Source organism: Oncorhynchus nerka, linkage group LG7 (genome assembly GCF_034236695.1).
Source record: "Oncorhynchus nerka isolate Pitt River linkage group LG7, Oner_Uvic_2.0, whole genome shotgun sequence".
Taxonomy (NCBI): domain Eukaryota; kingdom Metazoa; phylum Chordata; class Actinopteri; order Salmoniformes; family Salmonidae; genus Oncorhynchus; species Oncorhynchus nerka.
Window position 1 is genome coordinate 70,243,428 of NC_088402.1, and position 15,525 is coordinate 70,258,952.

The 15,525-nt window shown below is 45.1% G+C and overlaps 1 protein-coding gene across 1 annotated transcript in view; it reads right to left on the reverse strand.

Annotated features, from left to right (window-relative positions):
• The window catches only part of LOC115132286 (bridge-like lipid transfer protein family member 3A), a 61,138-nt gene that overhangs the window by 11,763 nt on the left and 33,850 nt on the right, over window positions 1–15,525 (reverse strand). The window contains exons 8-16 of the mRNA XM_029664765.2: window positions 12,678–12,861; window positions 12,249–12,335; window positions 8,789–8,959; window positions 8,436–8,572; window positions 4,547–4,688; window positions 4,211–4,404; window positions 2,598–3,871; window positions 2,285–2,448; window positions 1,815–1,963 (exon numbers count right to left, since the gene is read on the reverse strand). Of these exons, the coding sequence (XP_029520625.2) occupies window positions 1,815–1,963; window positions 2,285–2,448; window positions 2,598–3,871; window positions 4,211–4,404; window positions 4,547–4,688; window positions 8,436–8,572; window positions 8,789–8,959; window positions 12,249–12,335; window positions 12,678–12,861 (2,502 nt within the window). The remainder of the gene's footprint in view (window positions 1–1,814; window positions 1,964–2,284; window positions 2,449–2,597; window positions 3,872–4,210; window positions 4,405–4,546; window positions 4,689–8,435; window positions 8,573–8,788; window positions 8,960–12,248; window positions 12,336–12,677; window positions 12,862–15,525) is intronic.

Genomic DNA, 15,525 nt, shown 5'->3' on the forward strand with positions numbered 1-15,525 from the left:
ATCCCCAAAGCCAACACCTCCTTTGGCCACCTTCCCTTCCAGTTCTCTGCTGCAAATGACTGGAACGAACTGCAAGCTTGAGACTTATATCTCCCTCTCTAACTTTAAGCATCAGCTGTCAGAGCAGCTTACCGATCACTGTACCCATACACAGCCCATCTGTAAATAGCCAACCAAACTACCTCATCCCCATATTGTTCTTTTTTTATTTTATTTTTTTGCTCTTTTTCACCCCAGTATCTCTACTTGCACATCATCATCTGCACATCTATCACTCCAGTGTTAATGCTGAATTGTAATTATTTCGCCGCTATGGCCTATTTATTGCCTTACCTCCCTAATCTTACTATATTTGCACACACTATACATAGATTTTTCTATTGTATTATTGACTGTACGTTTGTTTATCCTATGTGTAGCTCTGTGTTGTTGTTTTTGTCGCACTGCTTTTATCTTGGCCAGGTCGCAGTTATAAATGAGAACTTGTTCTCAACTGGTCTACCTTGTTAAATAAAGGTGAAATTAAATCTTACATAAGTCTGTAAATGAGATGATGCCTGGAATGCTTTATTATGAAGGTTCCTTTTTATGGTGAAAATTTGCTTCCCCTAACTTGAAACTCACACGTCGCCTATGTATGCCAGGTTGTAAAGCAGATTAATGTGCTTAATTTTAAGAAGCGAGCAATAAATATAGCAGAACAAGAAAGCTGGAATCCTCTTTAAAAAAATGTCCAGTCCAAACTCTATTTTCACATGCGATTACGCAATGACTGGGCTTATAGGAACACGTTTCACTAGGCTCTGTGCTCTCTAACCATGTTCCAGGGCTCCTAGGCCTAGAGGCTCTGTGCTCTCGAACCATGTTCCAGGGGTCCTAGGCCTAGAGGCTCTGTGCTCTCTAACCATGTTCCAGGGCTCCTAGGCCTAGAGGTTCTGTGCTCTCTAACCATGTTCCAGGACTCCTAGGCCTAGAGGCTCTGTGCTCTCAAACCATGTTCCAGGGCTCCTAGGCCTAGAGGCTCTGTGCTCTCTAACCATGTTCCAGGGCTCCTAGGCCTAGAGGCTCTGTGCTCTCTAACCAAGATCCAGGGCTCCTAGGCCTAGAGGCTATGTGCTCTCTAACCATGTTCCAGGGGTCCTAGGTCTAGAGGCTACGTTTGGAGTTACTTGGCCAAACCTTAACAAAACCTATGGGCTAGGCTACTGACATGTGCGACTAAAAAGTCACAAAAAAAGGCATATGCTGTTTCTTGATGCTGGGCATCATTCACAAGTGATAGGCTAATCTGGTCACCCATCAGATTATTCTTAATTTAATCTGGTCTTTACATATACTAAATAATATATGTGTGAAATTTGATTTGATTTAGAATGGACCATTATCATGCGCCTGTCACCACAGGGGCAGGGAAAGAAAATGTAATCTATGCACATAAATAGTGAATGGAGGACGCTTTTCCCACGGTGCATTTTAATGCCAGTCATGTAGGCTATACTCCTGTTGTAAAGCAAAGCAATGTGCTTAATATTAGGAGAATTGAGAAATAAATATAGTAATGGGCTCTCATGAACTGTTTGATTTGATTTTCGATTGCATTTTCTTTTATGGCAGAGTGACTAGAGGGACAATAGATCGCTGAGTAGCAGGTCATTAGCGACTAGCAGTTAGCAAGTTTGATAGGCTACTAATGACCATCAGCAGCATCAGAACGCAGTTTTGGAGAAGCCTAGTTACCATGACTAAACCATGACCATGACAATGCCTCTACTGTCGGTCTCTGTGACAGTGTGTGTATGTAAAATGGGACTTACTGTGTCCTGTGTGATGTCCTCAATGCTCTGGGACAGGGAGCTGCTCAGGTCGGCTGATGACCCTCCCTCTGTCCCCGGGGCAGCGCTGCCTCCACTGTCCATGGGCCCACGGGTGCTGTTGGGTCGCATCATGGACTCTACTCCTGACTCTGAAATCACAGAACAGAACACACAGGGGCAAAGAAAACTCTTACTTATGGCCAGACTTTGACAGTGGGATTCAAGACTAAGCAGCCTATTGTTTTGAAACCCTGTTACTAGCGAGATAGATACAGTTTATTTTCAAATGTTCTGTCTTTGTGTGACTGTTCTTGTCTATCAGTGTTTTGTTACTTGTCATGTTTTCTGTTTTTGTCTGGACCCAAGGAAGAATAGCTACTGCTTCTGCAAAAGCTAACAGGGATCTGAATAAATCAATAAAATATTGATACAATATGCATCTATGTTGTGGAGTTTGGATGAGGAGTTACCATCCATGAGAATGTTGTCACTAGAGTCGCTGTCCACTGAGAGGTGGTCGTCGGGCAGGCTTCCGTCCAGGATGGCGCTGTCGAATGAGTACTGTGAGAGAGACAGCTTCATGGACTGGAGCCGCAGACTGGCCATAGGGCATCCCTCCTCGGGGCGCTGCTCCCTACACAAACAGAAAACAGGAAACAGCCTTTATGGTCATTCACACCAGTAAAACCACACATCCATACAGTTGACACTTTGGACTTGATAGACCTTAACCATATGGTGTAATGACAACAGCAAAGCAGGAGAGCATGCTGGGAAACCTACTTGGCCTGTGTAGTGAACAGCTTGCTCATCCCTGACCCACGACTCATGAAGCTGAAGGCATCTTTTGTGATGGAGAACGCCCCTTTAGTCAGGTCCAGGGAGGCACTAAAGGCATCTTTGGTGACGTCCTTGGTGGCGGTGAGGGCGTTGGACAGCTCTTCCTCCAGGCTGAAGGTAGAGGGGTCCCTAGACAGGAGGGAGGGATGGTGTTCAGGGGAGAAGGGAGGAGAGGGGACAGGACCATCCTCCTGGGTTGTCTCCCCCTCCATGACCTCTACTGCCTCGCTGGCCTCCTCTACCGCACCATCCACTTCCTGCTCAATGGGAGGAGAGCTGTTGACGGTGGCAGTACCGTTTCCTATCCCACTGTCCTCAAGAGGGCCTGGCGATGTAGCACGGTGAGTGGGGGAGAGGTCGGAGTCTGTCAGGCTGGGGCTTTCAGATCCTGGGGTGTGGGCCTCCTCCTCCTCTGGCTCCATGGCTGCAGGTGGTAGCAGGAGCCCCAGCTCCACTGAGTCCATTAGGAGGGCTAGGCACATCGTAGGGGGCTCAGACTTCTGGCCCCTGGCCTGCTTAGCGTCCCTGGTGTCCCGGCCTAGTTCGCCCCCCAGCCTGGCCAGGGTGTCCTTCATCCGCAGCAGGGCCACATACTGGTAGTGGTTGAGCCAAACTTTGACCGGTGTGATGGCCTGGGCCAGGAAGTGAATAGAGGCCACTGGAGCCTCCTTTTTACTGTCCTGGTTGTGGTGGTCAGGGTTGGAAGAGAGCTGGTTCTCCTGCTCTAAGGATCCATGGTTGGGATCTACAGGAGCTGGTTCACTGGGAGAGGAGACCAGGGAACAGCCCTTAAACGCACATGGACGACATATCCACACAGACATGGTGAAAGGCTCCACGAAGGGGTGAGCTCTGCCCTTGTTGCTTTTCCGTGCCCCCTCGAAGCTCATGGACAGGCGGGAGAGACTTAGGGACCAGACGTCCTTGGCCCGGAGGGGTCTCATCTCAGAAAAGGGCAGGGGCTCCATCTCCAGGGAGTGCTGGAGGAAGGCAGAGGGTAGGGGGAGAAAGGAGCTCTGGTCTCGGGGGAAGGAGCAAGGGGGAGCGGACTGGAAGAAGTGGCAGGTGGAGAAGCTGCTGTAGGTGGCGTTGAGGTCGGCCCGGGTGCCGTGTGGGGAGTGGCAGGTGTTGCTGAGGACCGTCTGGGGAACAGTGATGTTCAGAGACTGGGGCCTGTCTTGGTGGTCCATGATGGATGACTCCAGGGGAATAATCAACTGCAGACAGACAGACAGGGCGAGGCACAGAAACAGTCATTTACTGACCAGATACATTAAACTAACAATAACATAAACTCCAACGTTTACATGATGTGCCCCTAGAGAGAAAACTGCTCATCATAAAGACACAAGCCACATTACAAAATGGTGAAGAGCATAAATTGGTGAAGGGCATACATTTTCAACCAATTTTCATGAGCAACACTAACTGTTTGCAACATTTCCAATGACTTAGAAGTTGTATAATGAGCTGCAATACTAAAAGGGACACAGCCTGCAACGATGCAGCTCTCTTCCTCCTGACAACTTGGCCTGGTTTCATTCATTCAATCTCACTTTGATCTGTGCTGCGTCAATGCGGATGTCCACGTGCTCCTCTGCCTTGCTGCCGTCCTGGAGTTGGTAGAAGGCTTTGACCTGCTCCAGGGTACGCAGCAGGCCCCGCGAGAACAGGTTGACCCACAGCAGACTGGCTGGGTCTAGGCACAGCTGTAGGCCGTTCAGCTGGGCATACAGGTTAGTGTTGGGTACTGGGGAATGAGAGGGGGATGGAGAGAGGAGCATTTGTTCAGTTGTTGTAAGATAATATTCTAATGGTTTGTTTTGTTCCACAAAAAAACGGAATAAGATAATACCAGTTTACTATAAACACACAATGTGGTCAGCTCATACCAGGCAAACCAGGGTTGTCAGGGAAGTAATACTCTGTGAATTGCAGGTGGATGGCTGGTATATTGTCTGCTAGGTTCAGGGCCTTGCGGTTACAGGATATTAAGGACTGGGTCTTCTTGCTGTGGCGTCCCCCTGTAGACACCTGTGTGAGGGGATGGGGTGGCAATAATGATTCATATGAAATTGATCTCTAAAGTGCTTTTCTCACATCGAAAATGTAACAATCGACAGGAGTGAAGTAATGAGTTTTCTGACTGTCAGAGTGAACGGAACTCACAAGGATCTTAATTACTCAATGCAGTACTAACTATACACCAGGGTTCCGTAAGACGGACCAAATTCAGCCCGGGGATGATTTTATTTGGGACCCCCAAGCTCAAAGTGATTTCAATTTAGGAAATCTGTTCCCAAGTATTCACATGCATAAATACAGGCATATGCGATCATATCTCAATGTAATCAAGGTTTGAAATAATTCTGTTTTTGTCAAATACGATATCTGTTTGACTTTCTTACTGTCAATTTGCAGTGTACAAATGATCTAACTATGTTCCGGCCCCCCGACCATCATTCAAGGAAATATTGGAGCACGGCTGAATGTAATTGGGGACCCCTGCTATACATCATCGAATGCAAAAAAAAGAAGATTTTTTTCTGAGAAAAAAAGGAACAACTTTCAACTCAACCCAAAAATACCCATAATCATGTCATGCTGCATTTTAAATCAGTTTTCTTCTATGGCTGGATAATACGAAACTACTGAGCTTTATTTGTGGTGGCAGGGGTTTTCTACATCACAGCTGACATGCTTTAGGGTGGTCGAGCATGACGAGGTGAAAAGGATTTCCTCTCTTAAGCGGTCCACACAGTTCATGCACGTCGATTTGCACTTGGGAGGAATACAATTCTTTGGAGCAACGCACACCTTTTGGTAACATGATACAGTGCCTTGCGAAAGTATTCGGCCCCCTTGAACTTTGCGACCTTTTGCCACATTTCAGGCTTCAAACATAAAGATATAAAACTGTATTTTTTTGTGAAGAATCAACAACAAGTGGGACACAATCATGAAGTGGAACGACATTTATTGGATATTTCAAACTTTTTTAACCTCTTAGCGTCCCCTGAGACGTCTGCGTCCCACCCAGCCATCTGGAAATGCAAATGCGCTACGCTAAATGCTAATAGCACTCGTTAAAACTCAAACGTTCATTAAAACACACATGCAGGGTACTGAATTAAAGCTACACTCGTTGTGAATCTAGCCAACAAGTCAGATTTTTAAAATGCTTTTCGGCGAAAGCATGAGAAGCTATTATCTGATAGCATGCAACACCCCGAAATACCTGAAGGGGACGTAAACAAAATAATTAGCATAGCCTGCGCTACACAAAACGCAGAAATAAAATATAAAACATTCATTACCTTTGACAAGCTTCTTTGTTGGCACTCCTATATGTCCCATAAACATCACTATTGGGTCTTTTTTTAGATTAAATTGGTCCATATATACCCAAAATATCGATCTATGAAAAGTGTGTGATCCAGAAAAAAACACTGTTTTAAAACGCAACGTAATTTTTTTAAATGAAAAAAGTTGACGACAAACTTTCACAAAAAACTTCGAAATACTTTTGTAATCCAACTTTAGGTATTAGTAAACGTTAATAATCTATCAAATTGATCACGGGCGATGTGTATTCAATAGCTCCACGTCTTCAAATCATGGTCGGAAATATCTTCCAAAACATTCTGTCGGAGACCGGATGGAATGGGGTCTCTCTTCTTCATTTGACCAAGGAACAACTCCCAGGCAATTGCCAAGACTGGCGACATCGTGTGGAAGCTGTAGGACTGGTAATCTTGGCCCCATCTAATTTGCTGTGCCATAGACAATACATGCAAGTGGCGCATTGATATTTTTTCCACTTTTTGGTGATCAGTTTTCCTTGCGCTTTTCGACGAAACACACGTTCTGTTATAGTCACAGCCGTGATTTAACCAGTTTTAGAAACGTCAGAGTGTTTTCTATCCACACATACTAATCATATGCATATACTATATTCCTGGCATGAGTAGCAGGACGCTGAAATGTTGCGCAATTTTTAACAGAATGTTCGAAAAAGTAAGCCCTAAGCTTAAGTGGTTTTAACAAATCAAAAACTGAAAAATTGGGCGTGCAAAATTATTCAGCCCCTTTACTTTCAGTACAGCAAACTCTCTCCAGAAGTTCAGTGAGGATCTCTGAATGATCCAATGTTGACCTAAATGACTAATGATGATAAATACAATCCACCTGTGTGTAATCAAGTCTCCGTATAAATGCACCTGCACTGTGATAGTCTCAGAGGTCCGTTAAAAGCGCAGAGAGCATCATGAAGAACAAGGAACACACCAGGCAGGTCCGAGATACTGTTGTGAAGAAGTTTAAAGCCGGATTTGGATACAAAAAGATTTCCCAAGCTGTTAACATCCCAAGGAGCACTGTGCAAGCGATAATATTGAAATGGAAGGAGTATCAGACCACTGCAAATCTACCAAGACCTGGCCGTCCCTCTAAACTTTCAGCTCATACAAGAAGAAGACTGATCAGAGATGCAGCCAAGAGGCCCATGATCACTCTGGATGAACTGCAGAGATCTACAGCTGAGGTGGGAGACTCTGTCCATAGGACAACAATCAGTCGTATATTGCACAAATCTGGCCTTTATGGAAGAGTGGCAAGAAGAAAGCCATTTCTTAAAGATATCCATAAAAAGTGTCGTTTAAAGTTTGCCACAAGCCACCTGGGAGACACACCAAACATGTGGAAGAAGGTGCTCTGGTCAGATGAAACCAAAATTGAACTTTTTGGCAACAATGCAAAACGTTATGTTTGGTGTAAAAGCAACACAGCTCATCACCCTGAACACACCATCCCCACTGTCAAACATGGTGGTGGCAGCATCATGGTTTGGGCCTGCTTTTCTTCAGCAGGGACAGGGAAGATGGTTAAAATTGATGGGAAGATGGATGGAGCCAAATACAGGACCATTCTGGAAGAAAACCTGATGGAGTCTGCAAAAGACCTGAGACTGGGACGGAGATTTGTCTTCCAACAAGAAAATGATCCAAAACATAAAGCAAAATCTACAATGGAATGGTTCAAAAATAAACATATCCAGGTGTTAGAATGGCCAAGTCAAAGTCCAGACCTGAATCCAATCGAGAATCTGTGGAAAGAACTGAAAACTGCTGTTCACAAATGCTCTCCATCCAACCTCACTGAGCTCGAGCTGTTTTGCAAGGAGGAATGGGAAAAAATTCAGTCTCTCGATGTGCAAAACTGATAGAGACATACCCCAAGCGACTTACAGCTGTAATCGCAGCAAAAGGTGGCGCTACAAAGTATTAACTTAAGGGGGCTGAATAATTTTGCACGCCCAATTTTTCAGTTTTTGATTTGTTAAAAAAGTTTGAAATATCCAATAAATGTCGTTCCACTTCATGATTGTGTCCCACTTGTTGTTGATTCTTCACAAAAAAATATGGTTTTATATCTTTATGTTTGAAGCCTGAAATGTGGCAAAAGGTCGCAAAATTCAAGGGGGCCGAATACTTTCGCAAGGCACTGTACTTTGCCTGTCCATGAAATAGCAACATTCACAAGGGGGCGACAGCAGAGATGTTATTTATGTTGTCTTCCCATTTGTGGTAAAGGCAAATAAGAATGATGTTGAAAACATCTCCACTGTAAACTAATCTGAAAGAAAACCAACTGCATATTTATTAATAATAGCTACATTTAATGAAAGTTTAGGTTTGTTTTACATTACCTCTTTTTGTGCCTGCCAATAGGCTGTAGGCTACTTGCTAGCTGGCTAAAAACAGAAAGCAAGCACAGTCTCACCTGATGGATATCAAGGTCGTCCATTCGTACCACCACACAGCTAGAGCGGAGCCTCTTCAGAGGATTCCCCGGGGGAGGAGGTGCTATTGAGTTCCTCCTGGAGCTCTGATCCCTGTCAGGGGGGCTGGGCTGTCCATCTGTGTCAAGAGAGAGACAATTGGGGCCTGATAATGGCACAGTGAGGACAAAAAGACCACATCAAACATTCCTGTTCAGTATCTATCAACGCCTTCTCTCTTTCCTTATTAATAGCTTAACTTACACAAGGTAGCTATTCTCATCACTAGGTACAGGTCTGTCTGTTGGTGTATCAGATCCATACTACAGTAAGATAACCTGGTAGTGAATCTCACCGTGAGCCCTCTTGGCGGGGGAGTCCTTGGCCTGGTTGGGGATCTCAGAATGTGGACCAGGGATACCTGACGCCTCCACCCTCCTCTGGAACTCCTGCAGCAGTCTGCAAGCCCACTGGGCTCGGGCCTCCATTGCTCCACAGTGACGCTCCCAGTGCTGACAGCCATCAGCTGCAGGTCAAATGTTATTTTTATTTTATTTAACTAGGCAAGTCAGTTAAGAACAAATTATTATTTACAATGACGGCCTACCCCGGCCAAACCCTAACCCGGACAATTCTGGGCCAATTGTACGAAGTTCTATGGGACTCCCAATCACGGCCGGTTGTGATACAGCCTCTGTAGTGACGCCTCTAGCATTGAGATGCAGTGCCTTAGACCGCTGCGCCACTCGGGAGCCCTACGTTATGTCATACAAAGGTCATTCATTAAATATATACAATAGGGTTCAGTGCATCCCCAGGGTTATTAGTGAAAGAATCCCATCTCTCATACTAATCAAAATATAAAAAAACATACCAGTTATACATATCAACTTCTCCAAAGATTCTGTTTTACTATTTGATCTGGGATTTTGCATGATTGCGCAAGCAAACCAATCCACTCTCCCTTAAAATGGGTTTTCTGTAATTGTGTAACAGACCAGTAGTACCGATGAAGTGAAGTGCAGAGTTCTGGAAGGGATTGTGGTGCTTTATACATTCTATAGTTGAGGAATTCCACTGAGAATAATAGCAATGGGCATGCAACCTTCTCCATCCAGGCTATTAGTTTGCATGAATGAATGTCGATGAGGCTTACTAGAAGTCTGAATGGAGGTTGAACTTTCAGTGGGACCACTATCTAGACAGCAGTGAATAAACATGAACTCTAATTATAACAAATAGGAGCACGAGTCTCTTGACAGAAAGGGGGAAGTACACCAGTGTTTCCTTTGGAAAATGTTGTAGCAGTGGGACGAAAAGGTTGCGGGGAAGAGGGGGGGGTCATTTTTGAAGTAGGACTGAGAAGCATTTTGTTACGTTACAGCCTTGTTCTAAAATGGATTAAATTAAATAAAAAATCCTCAATCTACACACAATACCCCATAATGACAAAGCAAAAACAGGTTTTTAGAAATGTTTGCAAACGTATTACAAATAAAAAACAGAGCTCAGGTACATCCTATTTCCATGATCATCCTTGAGATATTTCTACAACTTGATTGAAGTCCACATGTGGTAAATTCAAATGATTGGACATGATTTGGAAAGGAACACACCTGTATATATATGGTTCCACAGTGACAGTGCATGTCATAGCAAAAACCAAGCCATGAGGTCAAAGGAATTGTCTGTAGAGCTCTGTGACAGGATTGTGTCGAGGGAAAGATCTGGGGAAGGGTACCAAAAAATGTCTGCAGCATTGAAGGTCTCCAAGAGTTTGCCAAAAGGCACATAAAGGACTCTCAGATCATCATGAGAAACAAGATTATCTGGTCTGATGAAACCAAGATTATACTCTTTGGCCTGAATGCCAAGAGTCACGTCTGGAGGAAACCTGGCACCATCCCTACGGTGAAGCTAGGTGGTGTCAGCATCACGCTGTGGGGATATTTTTCAAAGGCAGGACCTCAGACTGGGGTGAAGTGTCACCTTCCAATGGGAAAACTACCCTCAGCACACATCCAAGACAAGTTACCTGTGATGAATGTTGAAAACAAAAACTGTCATTTCTATATGCAGGAAATCTTATTTTAATAATGGGTATGGTAAGAATTGACTACCAAAGTGTGAGTCATAATTCCCATGACACCTTCCAGCAAAATCTGAAAAGTGGTTCCTTCATTCATTTATTCCAAGGGATATTTTTAGATTCACTTCAAATAAGGTATGTGTTTCATGTAGTCTTACACCACCTTGTCAATTTGATATCTGTGTAGATATCCATAGGACAAGGTAACTCTGATCAATATTGGCTAAATATAAACAAATATTATTTTTGTGGGGTGGATTTATTAACATACGTTTACAAACATTACCTTATCCTAGCGAGATTTACAAGAGTTTCAAAACACCTAGGCGGTTTAAGCCTGCACAAAATGCAGACCTTATTTGAAGTAGATCAAGACATACCCTATGGAAGACATGAATGGTAAAATAACGAAGGAACTCCTTTCATGTTCAGCCGCAGGAATTATGAATTCTTTCTATACCATTTGTATTTCATATACCTTTGACTATTGGATGTTCTTATAGCCACTTTAGTATTGCCAGCCTAATCTCAGGAGTTGATAGGCTTGAAGTCATAAACAGCGCTGTGATTCAAGCATTGCTAAGAGCTGCTTGCAAACGCAGTAAATTGCTGTTTGAATGAATGCTTACGAGCCTGCTGCTGCCTACCACCGCTCAGTCAGACTGCTCTATCAAAGATGTAATCGGCCATAATCGGCGTCCAAAAAGGCTGATTACCGATTGTTATGAAAACCGATTGTTATGCCGATTAATCAGTTGACCTCTAATTAAAACTGTTGTTTTCCCCATGGCTGCATTTTTGTGCATTGACTGCTTGTCAGAATGCATGTTTCCCTCCCTATGGCACTCGTAACGTGAATGCTCAAGTGGAATCGCTCTCTCACATAGCACACACAACAACAAGCTGACAAGATAAATAGGTTAATGTTAAGGGAATTTTTATCAATGATGACTAATTATGTATACATTTCAATCAGGACTGACTAATCAGAATACTATTATGTTACTGTATATGTACTAATCCAAATACTATTATGTTACTGTATATGTACTAATCAGAATACTATTATGTTGCTGTATATGTATGAGTTTTCTTTCTTAATCCCAGTACTGAATATAATGTGTGTGAATGTGGTCAAGAGTTAGAACAATGACTGTCTGTTCCTTGGTAGAAATTAATGAACAATATCTTCAGACTGGCTAGAATGCTTATCTACACGAGAAAGACCTTGGCTCGTAAATTATATTAAATTGGTAGGGAGAATGATGTGGGAAGGCTTGAGATACAGCCTTTGTACTGGAACGGAGATGGCACGGGTTGGTGCTGAAACTAATGACGTCATTTTCAGTTTATAACCTGTGGTAAACTGTATCGTATTCAGTACTCTTGTGAATAAACTCTGCTGATTGACTTTAAGACTGGGCTCTGTCCATTATTATAGAATAAGGGTCTTACAAATCCTTATGATTTGACAGAGTGTTTAATTTTAATTGGGTATTAAAACATAGAGCAATTTAATTCCTGTAACAGTTAACTATTCCACTATGGGGTTGTCTGGTTTTTCTATTCCTTACTCGTTTTGTTTGCAAAGGAGAAGTAAATGTGGACTGTTCTATCATCTTCCAAGTGCGCCTCGGCAGAAATATTTTGTCATGTTTCATATTACTTTGCCGTAGCGCAGCACAATATATAAATGACTGCAGCGGAAACACTGAAGTACACTCACCGGGCCGGTGGATGGGGTAGTAGTCAAAACCCAGCTTGCGGAAGGTCAACTGCATTGCACCCTGGGAGCCTGGAGGTGGAGGCTCATCTGTGTGACATGAGAAGTCAGAGGTCAAAAGCTTTGTTCACCTCTGACTAAACTAAATTCCACCATCAATATCCTAATTGTTTTAATTAAAGAGTATTAGGACAACCAGAAAGTATAGATTGAATCTCTACAGGCAGAAAAGTTCATACTCTCTGAGGGTGTCTCAGGGGGAGTAGGATATGCAAAAACAAATGTCCATTTCGCACCACACACTTGTACAGGTTACACACTTGTACATGTGTGAAACAGGGAAAATATAAGTACCCCCTATTTGACCTTTGTTATAGGCTAATTCTGTGCACTGACATTTTTGAGGTGTCTGGGATAGTCTGTGGGACTAACCGGGGTCTGTTGAGGAGCTGTCGTTGCATATGTGCAGGTCTAGACGAGAGATGAAGGTGTGGTAGGAGGACTCTTTGACGTTGTGTTGATCAAAGTACTGGTCCAGGGTACTGGGTACACCAACGCTGGGATGGGGTGAAGGGTCTGTCCATAGATTGTGGATACCAGGGGATGGGGGTGCAGTCTGTAACACAAAATCATACCATTATTATCTCTAACTATCACAAAGACTATTATAATATCTAGACCAGCCATACTCAACAGGCGGACCCAGAACGGGGTCAATACCGACCATGGGTCCCAACACATTTTGGAAATTAGTCAGGCTTTTACCTTAGGCTACTGCTGTTGAGAGTAGTTAGAGTTTGAAATGTGGTAATGCATGGGCAGTTTGTCATTCACTGACAGAACTTATGGAGCTACTATAACCTGTCAGAAATGTCCAGTTGATCAACTAGCTCATGTTAGCTTTTTAGGTCAAATATAATAACCAGTCATCTAAATCTTCTAATTACCATGGCCAGATTATGTGCCCAAGGATGTCACACCCTGATCTGTTTCACCGGTCTTTGTGATTGTCTCCACCCCCCTCCAGGTGTCACCCATCTTCCCCATTATCCCCTGTGTATTTATACAGGTGTTCGCTGTTTGTCTGTTGCCAGTTCGTCTTGTTTGTCAAGTCAACCAGCGTTTTTTGTATCAGCTCCTACTTTTCCCCAGTCTCTCTTTTCTCATCCTCCTGGTTTTGACCCTTGCCTGTCCTGACCCTGAGCCCGCCCGCCTGACCACTCTGCCTGCCCCTGAGCCTGCCTGCCGTCCTGTTCCTTCGACACGGTCTGCATCTGGGTCTTACCTTTGTCCTGATTAAGAGCCTCGACCCCAAGAGGGCCCCCATTGATTTTGTTGAGTCAATCAAGTATCATAAAATGTTTGATTTACTCTAACAAATGGGGTGTGAACAGTTTGGGGTTACATGCATTATGAGGAGGGGTTTGTGGGAGAGGTGAAGAATGTTTTTTACGCCCCATTCTCCGGGAGAGAAGCTGCCCGGGGGCTAATCCAGCTTCGGCAGGACTCCTGCAGTGTGGCTGACTATGCGGTGGATTTCCGCACATTGGCAGCGGAGAGTGCTTGGAACCAGGAAGCACTGTTGAATATGTTCCTGCACAGAGTCTCGGAGGAGGTCAAGGACGAGCTTGCTGCTCGGGATATCGATTCTCTCATCGCTTTGACCATCCAAATCGATGGGCGACTACAGGAATGACGGAGGGAAAGGAAATTCAACTTCGCTCGCTCGTCCAGGGATTCCACCTTGCCTCCGAGTTGTCCCGGAAGTCTCCGATGATCCCATTGCCGAGAGAACCCGAGGCCTCCAGACCTTCCCCCAGAGTCGCCGGAGACGGCTGAGTCACTGCTTCCCAAGCCTATGCAACTAGGTAGAGCTGGGCTATCGCCAGCGGAACGGCAATACAGGATCAACATTAAGAATTGTCTGTGTTGCAGGACTCTTGGTCATTTTGTGTCCTCTTGTCCTTTAAAGAGATCAGGCTCACTGGTAGGAATGAGTACTTTGGTGGGTCATATGGAGAACTTTCCCACTTCCCTTGCTCGCACCCCTGTTCATGGCATTCTGCTGTGGGGAAGCCAGTCTAAAACTCTCCGGGTCCTCATTGACTCTGGGGCCGATGACAGTTTTTTGGATGCTACCCTGGCTTCCGAGCAGCCCCTCTCCACTCCCATGGAAGTTAGAGCGCTGGATAGGCGCTCTATAGGCCAGGTCACTCATATTACCACTCCCATCAACCTACGGGTGTCAGGGAATCACAGCAATATTATTCAATTCCTGCTCATCAAGTCTCCTCAGATTCCCGTGGTATTGGGATTCTCCTGGCTCCAGCGACACAATCCCCTCATCTACTGGTGCCATCATGGGCTGGAGTCCGTTTTACCACGCCCAGTGTCTGAGGTCAGCGCAACCTGCCCCGGGACGTCTTCCTGGGGGCTCGGAAGGTGCCCCGGACCTCTCCACCATTCCCGTGGAGTACGAGGACCTTCGGGAGGTGTTCAACAAGGCCCGGGCCACTTTGAATCCGCCGCACCGACTATATAACTGCGGGATTGACCTTCTACCTAGCACCACTCCGCCCCGGGGACGACTGTACTCGCTATCGGGACCGGAGACTAAGGCTATGGACACCTACATTGGGGACTCCCTAGCTGCAGGATTTATATGTCCTTCGTCCTCTCTGTGCCCGTGCATCGACTACCAGGGACTCAATGACATAACGGTGAAGAACCGCTACCCGCTACCACTCATCTCCTCGGCCTCGAGCTGCTCCAGGGGGCCACCGTGTTTTCCAATCTGGATCTACGGAACGCCTACCACCTGGTGCGGATACGGGAGGGGGATGAGTAGAAGACCGCCTTCAACACGGCCAGCGGCCACTATGAGTATTTGGTCATGCCATTTGGCCTCACCAACGCCCCTGCTGTGTTCCAGGCTCTGGTGAATGATGTTCTCCGCGACATGTTGAACCAGTTCGTCTTCATCTACATTGATGACATCCTCGTCTTCTCTCGCTCCCCCCAAGAATGTGTGCTCCATGTCCGACAGGTTCTTCAACGCCTCCTGGACAACCAGCTGTTTATCAAGGCAGAGAAGTGAGAGTTCCATCGCTCCGCCATCCCCTTTCTGGGGTACATCATCTCTGCTGGGAGTGTCCAGATGGATCCTGGTAAGGTGAGAGTGGTGGTGGATTCCAGACAATCATGGATTACGAAGGGATAACCAGCCAAGTCACAGACACAGTGTCTTGCTCCTGGACAAGCTAAACACCTTCTGCACTCG